At 35.6% G+C, this 9,870-nt stretch overlaps 1 protein-coding gene across 2 annotated transcripts in view; it reads left to right on the top strand.

Moving 5' to 3' along the window:
- The window catches only part of LOC106867328 (uncharacterized), a 151,419-nt gene extending 143,792 nt beyond the window's left edge, over positions 1-7,627 (top strand). For both annotated transcript variants that reach the window (XM_052967314.1, XM_052967315.1), the window contains 2 exons: positions 114-194; positions 1,056-7,627. In XM_052967314.1, the coding sequence (XP_052823274.1) occupies positions 114-194; positions 1,056-1,103 (129 nt within the window). In that variant the 3' untranslated portion in view covers positions 1,104-7,627. The remainder of the gene's footprint in view (positions 1-113; positions 195-1,055) is intronic.
- The last annotated feature ends 2,243 nt before the right edge of the window (positions 7,628-9,870 follow it).

Raw genomic sequence — 9,870 nt, 5'->3', positions numbered from 1 at the left:
ATATATATATAAATACACACGTTCATAAGCCGTGTGTATAAGTGTTCAATCTGTTTTGATCTTTTGTCTGCCTGATGTTTAATGTTGGTTGTGCTCTTTTTTTTTTTTCTTAGCCATCAAAGTTTGTGATGTCATTCAGGAATCTCAGGCATGGAGACAACACATTGCTTATCGAAACATACCCTGATGTCAGAGTAAGTTGCTTTTTATTCTCACTTCCTACCCCACTCCCCCATCGCCAACATACTAATGACATAGAACTTATTAGTTTGCTTGAGCTTAATCTCACCAAACTTGATGGCAATTGCTATTGAATTTGAGTCAACAAAGCAGTCTCTGCTTGCCTAACAGCACTTCATCCGTCCTTATGTTCTGAGTTCAAATTCCACCAAAGTCAACTTCGCCTTTCATCTTTTTGGAGGTTGATAAAATAAGTACCAGTTGAGCCCTGGGGTTGATGCAATTGACTTAACCCTCTCCTCTGAATTGAATACTTTTGTGCCAACATTTTGAAACCTTTAATTCGGGAGTGGTTAATTCAGATGATTGATCAACTGAATCCTAATCATCAAAATCAGAGATTTACAATTTTACATATGTGTGTTTTGATATTGTTGCTTTGCAGATTGTTGTTTTAGTTCAGTTTATCATCATCATCATCTGTATTCCATGTATTAGATATAATTTAACATCAAATATGTCTTTATCTCTTACTTGTGTATGTATGTGTGCATGTGTGAGAGAGTTTGAATAGCTTCATTTATTTGAAGCTGAGGCTTACTGTCATTATTCAAAACTGATACATTCTTGAATAATGAATAAATCATCATAATCATTTAATGTCCATTGTCCGTGCTGGCATGGGTTGGAGGGCTGCACCAGGCTTGTTTCTATGGCCTGATGCCCTTCCTAATGCCAACCACTTTACAGAGTGCTGGGTGCTTTTACATGGCATCACACAGACTTTTTTTACATTATGCATTATAAATTAAATGCATACATGTATAGTATATCTGTATCATAACTATTCTCTTGTTTTTTCTTTTTCTTTTCAGATAACATTATTAATATGTGCATACAAAATTAGAATGAATACTGGATGAAAATGGTTGTGGTGTCAGTAAGAAAATGTTCAAAATGTAGGAAAAAAACCAGGTGAAATGTAAAGAAGCAAAACTACAAAGAGGAGGACAGTTATCAGAAAAGTGAGATGTGGAAACATAAAGTAACCTTCGACCCTTTGTCTTTCATATATCTTTATAAAGGAGGAAACATTATTATGATTATTATTATTATTATCATTATTATTAGCCCCCTAATTTATATCGACTAAGAGACATGGAAAGCAATAAGAATAGACTGGTGTCTAATGAATTCAAGCAGGTTTGTGAACATCCGTTCATTGTATAGCGAGTTAGTGAACTTCACTCCTCCACAACAAGCACCCACCAGTGTTCATTGCGAACAGATCAGCAAATGAAGAGTTCATTTCCACACAGATTTAGCTGAATTATTATTATTATTATTATTATTATTATTATTAATATTATTACTACTACTACCACTATTATTATTATTGTTATGATTATTATTACATGGACAGTATCATTTCACCATGGAGTTGTTTCCTGATAATCTTAATCAGAATGTGAAAAAAAAAAAAATGAAAAACAAAATAAAAGAAAAAGAGGTTCCGTTCACACCTGGTGGGCGCTGTTGTCATCGTCGATGCTGTTGCTGCCGCTGTCATTGTCATTATGACCAACTCTGCAATGCCCTCTTTTTTTGCACCTGGACACAGAGACAATTCATTTGGATTGCTGGAACTACCCACCCCCATCCCACATGTTCCAGCCACAAAAAGAAAAACAAAACAAAACAAAACACACAGGCTAACACTTCAATTTTTTTTTTTTTTGGGGGAGGATACACCTCTCTCACTTTCTCCTACGAAATGTCCTACCTGACTGACTTTTCATATGGTTCCAGCTGACACCCCAGTTTGAAACCTCCAAATCGGAATGTAAGCTAAGCACTGTGTTGGTGTGTTTCCGTACCGACTGACTCAACCAATATCTACCTTAAAGCTGATTCATCAGGACTTGATATAAACTGGGTTGCTTCGTGAAACCCTGCTCACTGCTGAGAGCATTACCAAGCTAACAAAGGAAAAGAGACATTATACATCTTCTCAGCGGAGATTGATGTTATATGCTGACGCCTGGTGTGTCATCATTTTGGGAAGGATTGTTTTTTTTATTGTTTTTTTTTTTTAAACCTTCTCACTTACAGAATTTGTTTATTTGTAGCTAATTGCTACTGTAATTATTAATTATTCTGTATTATTTTAATGGCAGTGGATGGCAGAATCAGTAGAGTGCCGGACAAAATGCTTTGCGGTATTTGGTCGCGACCCTGTACACACTGAGTTCAAAATACCACTTGGGCCAACTTTGCCTTTCATCCTCCCAGAGTTGAGGTCGATAAAATAAAGTACCAGCCAAATGCTGGGGTCGATCTAATCGATTGTTCCTTCCCCCTACACTCAAAATGTGAGGCTTTGTGCCTAACTTAGAAATCATCATTATCATTATTATTATCTTAGGAGCAGCTGATAGCAGAATCGGTAGAGCACTGGACAAAATGCTTTGCAGTATTTGGTTGCATGCCCTGTACTTTCCGAGTTCTGAAATCTTGCTGGGGTTGACTTTGCCTTTTATCCCTCTGGTAGGGACTAACAAAATTAAAGTACCAGTCTTGAATTGAGGAAGGATTCAGATTTAGTCATCTCTGCACCCTTTCCTCCTATCACTTGTGAATTTGTGGCCATAGGGCTAAAGTAAGAAATCATCATCATCATCATCATTATTATTATTTTTAAATATCACTAATGTGCTGGGGTTAACATAAATTACTGTTTCTGACCCTCCCCCACTCCATACACACACCTAGATTTCTGGCCTTGAGAAATTATTGCTACTGTTAGTATAACTGGTCTGGCCCTTTTCTCATTCTCTACTCTCCACTATACACACTTACACACTGATACTCTCCCACTCCCAACATCTGCACCCCTCTGACTTTATTTTTGTCCCCCCCAAACCTCCTGTTCTCTCCCTTTTCTTGACTGTACAGTTTTTGATTCTGCTGCTGCTGCTTTCTGCCGTGTCATCTTCACTTCCATTACTGCTATCATCTTCCTCATCACTGTCATGACTTTATAAAGACAATTCCTTTATAAATTAATCTTTCAAAACGAGCAGAAAAGTTTTGTTTTTTTTTAAGTAGGGGAAATGAGATTGAGAAAGTCTATTCATCTTTTCGTCCCTTTTGTAGCATCATCACCACAAACCACAACATTCATAGAACTCTCAGCAGGAATTTCTTGCTTTATATATACACTCACATACACACACACACACTTACTCTCTCTTCTCTTTCTCTTTTCATATTATGGCACATTTACTTTCTTTCCTCAATCGAGTTAAATTCAGAATGACTTAAAAACAACAAATAATAAGCAGTACAAAAGTCTTGACCATTCCAGTTGGTCTTTGAATAATAGTTCCAGGTGATCCTTCCTCTTTTCCCTCCACTTCTTTCCTCGGCTGACAGAAAAATGTTAAATGTCAGAGGATCAAGTTAAATACTGAAATGCCTCACAGCATTTAGATTGGTAATTGTTATATGTTTGGGAAAGAAGCCGGTCAGATATCACACGAGTGTTGGTTTTTACCTCCTTTCATCTGAGTGGATGCATTTGTAGTATAAGTACCAGTGATAATACTGGGATGATTCAATTCACTACACAAATTTGTCCTTTGCCAATGTGAGATGATGGAAATAAAAATAATTACTGTTATTATTATGAGGGTGCCTGACTTGCAGAACTGTTAGAGCATCATTTCTATATTTTAGCCATCAGTGTTTTGCCACTAGCCTTCCCCACTCTGAAATTAAATTCTCTCATCATTTCTAAGGTCTTAAAAAAAAAAAAACCCTTAACTGCCGGGCCAGCCCCTAAGTAATTAATCATTTCAATACATATCATTGGTTCATCAACGTACTTCTTTATATTGATTATATCAGGTAGGCAAGGCACCGTGCTACCCTATTCCCTTATATTGAATCTCTCTCTCTCTCCCTCTCTACACATATATATATAGTGAATGCAAAAGAAGAGTTTGTGTGTGTGTGTACTTTTCTTTCCTCCTTCTATCTAGTCCATCCATACATTCTATTTCACCCCTAGAACTCCTTCATTATGCTTCTCACACACTTTTATCTCTTTCCCTTTTCTAATTTTTCTCTCTATTTTCTATCTAGTTTTAATGTAGAGAAATTTAACAAATTATTACTGGCAACTTAATTACATACTGTGTAATTAGTGCATCATTTTGGTTAACATCCTCTTTGGTGCTTCTTTCTACTGCTGTTTCTCGTTTGTCATTTTAATCTACCCTAGGGATGGGATGTAGATGCAACAGTTGTTCCACTATGTAGGAGGCTGTGGTACGTCTATCCCAGATCTCTAGTTCCCTCCATTCAGGCTGGAACTCAGATACATTAGCTTCACTTATCTGGGAGTGTAGTTTTGATACTCCTTTACATCACTAATGTACCAGGGTGTGACTGATGTGAATGGGATGTGACTGAGGTTATGTAAGGTAGGGTATTGGTTTGGTGGAAGTAAGGTAAAATAATTTTAAGAAAAAGTTCTTATCGTGTAGGGCAGAAGTGTGTATGATAATGTACTGGATTGTGAGGGCAGAAGTGGGTGAGGATAACACTGGTTAATGTAGGGCAGGAGTGGGTGGCGAAAACACTTGGATGTGTGTAGGGCAAAAGCAGGTAGGGATAACACAGGTTTGTGTTGGGCAAAGATGGGTGGAGAAAACATTGGTTTATGTAGGGCAGGGGTATATGGGTGGGGTTAACATGTTAATTGATTCATTAGAGCAAAGATAATGAGTGTAACACTGGTTTGTGTTGATGGTCATTCGTGTAGTCTTAGTTTTCATCACACTGACCTTCAGCATCCATTCAAGTTGACCATCAACATTGAAGTCAGTTGACCAACTATTGGAGATTAACAGATCAAGTTCTCTAATTACAACATCCTTCTCTCTGTATACTCTAACATGCAGTGTTTTAGTGTAGTAGAGTAGATGTGGCTCTTGAGTCAATGGAAATAGCAGCAAAATCTTCCTTAAATTGCTTCAAATCTTTGAAAGGAAAGCAAAAATAAAGAACCTAAATTTGAAAACACTGGTGTGGAGTAGATATTGTGCATGATGAATGTAGCTAAACAATGGCTGGGTAGAAGTGGAACACCTTGGTGGTTGATGTAGAGCAAATGTGGACCCATGTAGATGTGGGACTTACCCAATATTTATCTGGCCTGCTGATGTTCTTGAGTAAGCAGGTTATTAAATATCTCTGTGATAGCTGGTCCTCATAGAGTTTAAAAACGTTGTGAGGAACCCATTCCATGAACGATAGTATCTTCCAGTGAAGCTTCAATGGATGTGTTATAGCTTTGCTATGATATCAGTTGAAGTATAATGCTGGACATTTCCTGGGTTTTGTCTTTTCCTCAGGATTTTCAAGGAATTTGAAATTTCAAATGGGTGCAGGTGTGGCTGTGTAGTTAAGTTCATTTTGCTGCCTTGTGCTCAGTACCTTGTGAGTGGAATTTTGCAAATGGAAACTGTGCAGAATCCTGTTGTGTGTGTGTGTGTATATATATATATATATATATATATATATATATATGTATATATACTCATTATTTGTCAGGAAGTATGTAGTATTGGGAAAGAAATAAAGTTGATACTCTTCAAATGAAGTCCTTTGTGATATATATTCTGCCCTAAGTTACAGACACACCCTTGTTATTCTCGTTAGCAATGCAATGAGCCAGTAATTGCCCATTGGAAACTTGTGACCAATGACAATTGTGATATAAAATAAATTGATATAACCAAACAAAAATATTTTTATAAGCTCAGATCTGGAAAGTAAATTTTGAATTGACTGAAATTTCATTTTATGAAGAAAAAAAACAACCAGATCTTTATTTCTACTAACGACATAATTGTGCTAGCATTTCTCTGATCACCCTCTTGTCTATTCTTTGTCCCTCTCTCCTCTCTCCCCCATTTTTTCCTTAGTATTTGGGATGAAATTCTCTTGATTTGCTTGCCTGTTGTTTCATCCCAACCTCTTCTCCAGGTGCATCATTTCTCTAGAAATTGTTTTACATATATATTTATGTGTGTGATAAATACATGCCTTGCAGACTTGTCCTTCTTATTGCATCTGGGATCAACATTTCTTATTTTCCAACTTGTCATAATATTAAGTTCTTGGGGGATGATCTTGGGATGCAAAAAACATTTTAAAGAACATTCTACATGTCTCATCTGCTTAAACTCCTTCCTCTCAATTTGTTCCTCTTCACCTTACTTTCTGTACTGTTTTTTTTAACACAAATACTTTTTCACTCTTCCCTCTTACTCTCTCTCTCTTGCTCTAAATAACATACTCTAAACACTACCACCATTATCACCAATGTTCTTCCCTGTGAATCTCTTGTTCTCCCCTTTCTCACTAAATGTTCCCCAACACACTCTCCTTTCTGCTCATAGATGGGTGAGGGCCACACCTGCTCACTAAACTTGGTAGGGCATGGTTCTTCGTAAACTCAACATTTAATTATATTCTAGGGACTTTTTTTTTATTTGTTTGCATCTGTGTGTGAGAATTTTATGGGGATGGGGTGTTACTTGTAGAAAAGAAAAAACAATCAAAGTGGAATTGTTTTTTGGATACTCTAAAACTAATACTGGATCATTGGATAGGAGATTTTTTCAAATTTAAAAAAAATGTTTGTGTGTGTGTGGAAGAGGTGCGGTTTGAAAAATAAATTAAATAAAATTGAAGAAGCAAAATACCCATGCACACCATGCATCCATATTATCATCATCAACTAGATAGCTCCCTTTCTCAGCAAAGATTCAATTTATCTATTAAAAAAACACATTTTACTGTCAAACTCCGAATCAAGAAAACATAAGCAAGTCCCCCACCCACTTCCTCTGACTCCTCCCTTTAAAAAAAAATCATTGACCAAAACCATTATTTTTTTTCCAATAAGTCTTAACTTCCTTGGAATTAAAAACAAGTGAAAAAAATATTAAGATATATATAAAAGACAATAATAATGATGATAATGATTAAAAAAATTAAAAACACATTCCTTGTGTCTGGACCTCTTTTCCAGCAAAGTCCACCATTATACTTATTTTCTCTCTCTCTCTCTCACAGACTCCTTCTCACTCCATCTCTCTCTCTCTCTCTCTCTTTCTTCACCAGCCGATCATCTCTTAATTGTTTTCCCATTCTTCATTTTATTAATTATATATATATACATACATATATATATGTCTCCCTCACATCCTTTTCTCTCACTCCCTTATTTATTTACTTCAGAACAACATGAAAAAGAAAGAAAAAATAAACAACAAAACCAACCAAAAAATATATAAAAAAATATAAGCAAAAACAAAAAAAATCTGTTGGCAGGTTTTTAAGGCCTCGAAATAAAGTTGTACATCATTGCAAATATATTGAGTTTGTGTAGATTTACTGCTGCTGCTACTACTGCTGCTGCCACCTCCAGGTTTTTATGTGTTTTGCCTGATGGTCTATCCGCTTTATCTGTGTTGGTCTGTCTGGTCTATGTGTACCTGTCTATCTGCTTTACCTATGTTTATCTGTCTATTTGTGTCAGTTTGTCTATGCAATCTAAGTCTGGTTTGTCTATCCATCTGGTCTGTATGTCTGTCTGCTTGTTTGGATTGTGTATCTGTCTGGTCTGTCTTATCATCCTACTGTGTACAGTTTTATCATGCCATTTTTGTTTTACCTTATTGTATCTTATGAACACACTCATACATAAACAGTACCAACACACATACATGCTACACTACTCTACACTATTTCCATTAATAGTTTACACTTCATCTACTGGAAGTTACATAATTTATATACCATATGTATATTGCATGTATATATATAGATATATATACACACACATACATGTGTATGTATAATTGTGTATATTTGTATGCATTATATATATATATATATATATATATATCTGTGTGTGTGTGTGTGTACTTTATTAAAAAGCAGCAAAAATATCACAAAAACTGTTACTCAGAGCTTCACTTTCCTGTTCGTTGGACAGGAATGGAACAAAAATAAGGTTATAAGCAAACATATACAATTAGTTTAGTAGATACCCATTTGAAAATGGTTTTGTTTCATTGGTCGTTTCAAATAACGGTCTTTACAATGACAGGTTGCATGCAATGAACAAATTTCGGTATAAAATCGAAGAAAACTTTATATCAAAAATAGCTTATATTAAATCAAAATCAAATGATTTGAGGTTTTCTTTGATTTTATACCAAAGTTTGTTCATTGCATGCAACCGGTCATTGTAAAGACCATTAGTTGAAAGGACCAATGAAACAAAACCATTTTCAAATGGGTATCTATTAAACTAATTGTATATGTTTGCTTATAACATTATTTTTGTTCCATTCTTAACAAAACTGTCTGACGAACAGGAACGTGAAACTCTGAGTAACAGCTTTTGTGATATTTTTGCTGCTTTTTAATAAAGCATATTACTCTACCTCTGGTATTTGAGTACTATTTTTTCCACCTTGTTTTGCATTTATGTGCTTACTCTGGTATATATATATATGGTAATTATGTATACTGTGTGTTTCTGTATTAATACTTAAGAGATACTATTACATATTTTTTTAATCTTCTGTATAAGTGTGAGTGTGCATGAGGAATCTGAGAACACAAGGAAATCAAAGATACTAAACAAACAAAAAAAATGAAAAAAATAGCACTCAAAAAGAAAACAAAAGGCACACACATTCAACTAGAATCAAAGAAACAAACTACCAAACAAAACTTCCCTTAGCCCCAGTATATCTATGGTAACATCTGCATGCCAGGATCTTGCGGCGCTAACCATGCTGTCAGATTCCACCTGTCTCTAACAATTCCTTAGCACTGTTGGGTTGCCATTCAGTGGTTCTATTTTTCCAACAACATTCTAGATGCAGAAGTACAGGTGATTCAAGTCGAGAGTACTAGAGGAAGTCATGTAATATGATCACAATGTTCACACAGGTGCTTGCCAGTCATTAAGCAGCATTCCCCATTGTACAGGAATTGTACTTGATGTCTTTGTGTCCTACACATTGGTAGTGGACTAAGCTACCTTGAGCTGCTTGGTTGATGTCCTGGATTACCTGGACAGCCTTGGCTGACCTGATGTTATCTGACTGTTAAGAATTTCTTTTTTCCTTTCGCCACATATAACATTTCTCTGCTAGAAGCCTCCAGCTCTTACACAACCTTAAACACAAAGGACCAAGTTATGTTCGAGAAGTTGACAATTTCTGAGTCACTAATTGGCTGCTACAGCTATGAGTACAGCTTGCTTTTTCATTTCTAAGGTCTACCATGTTGCTATGTTTGAGAGAAAAATGATAGTTAAAATTTGGAGCATGCCATGAAACCTTAGTTAATCTTCTATTTATGGCCTGCTAATGTTCAAAAACACACCCTGCACCATGTATTGTATATGTTAATATGTTTTATTGTGTACGTTCATATGCATATATTATATCTAGAGGCAAATTGCTCAGTGTTTATTAATGTACCAATTTGAGTTAAAATGTGAAGCACAGTTGTATTTTCATTCCTTTTTTTTTTTTTTAAGAAAAAGAAAAGCTTTTTAGATATTCTGGAATTTTGTGGGCTTCAATCCACTTT

The sequence above is a fragment of the Octopus bimaculoides genome, chromosome 4, assembly GCF_001194135.2.
Source record: "Octopus bimaculoides isolate UCB-OBI-ISO-001 chromosome 4, ASM119413v2, whole genome shotgun sequence".
NCBI classification, from domain to species: Eukaryota; Metazoa; Mollusca; class Cephalopoda; order Octopoda; family Octopodidae; genus Octopus; species Octopus bimaculoides.
Note: the sequence above shows the minus strand (reverse complement) of the source record. Positions and strands in the feature narration are given on the sequence as shown.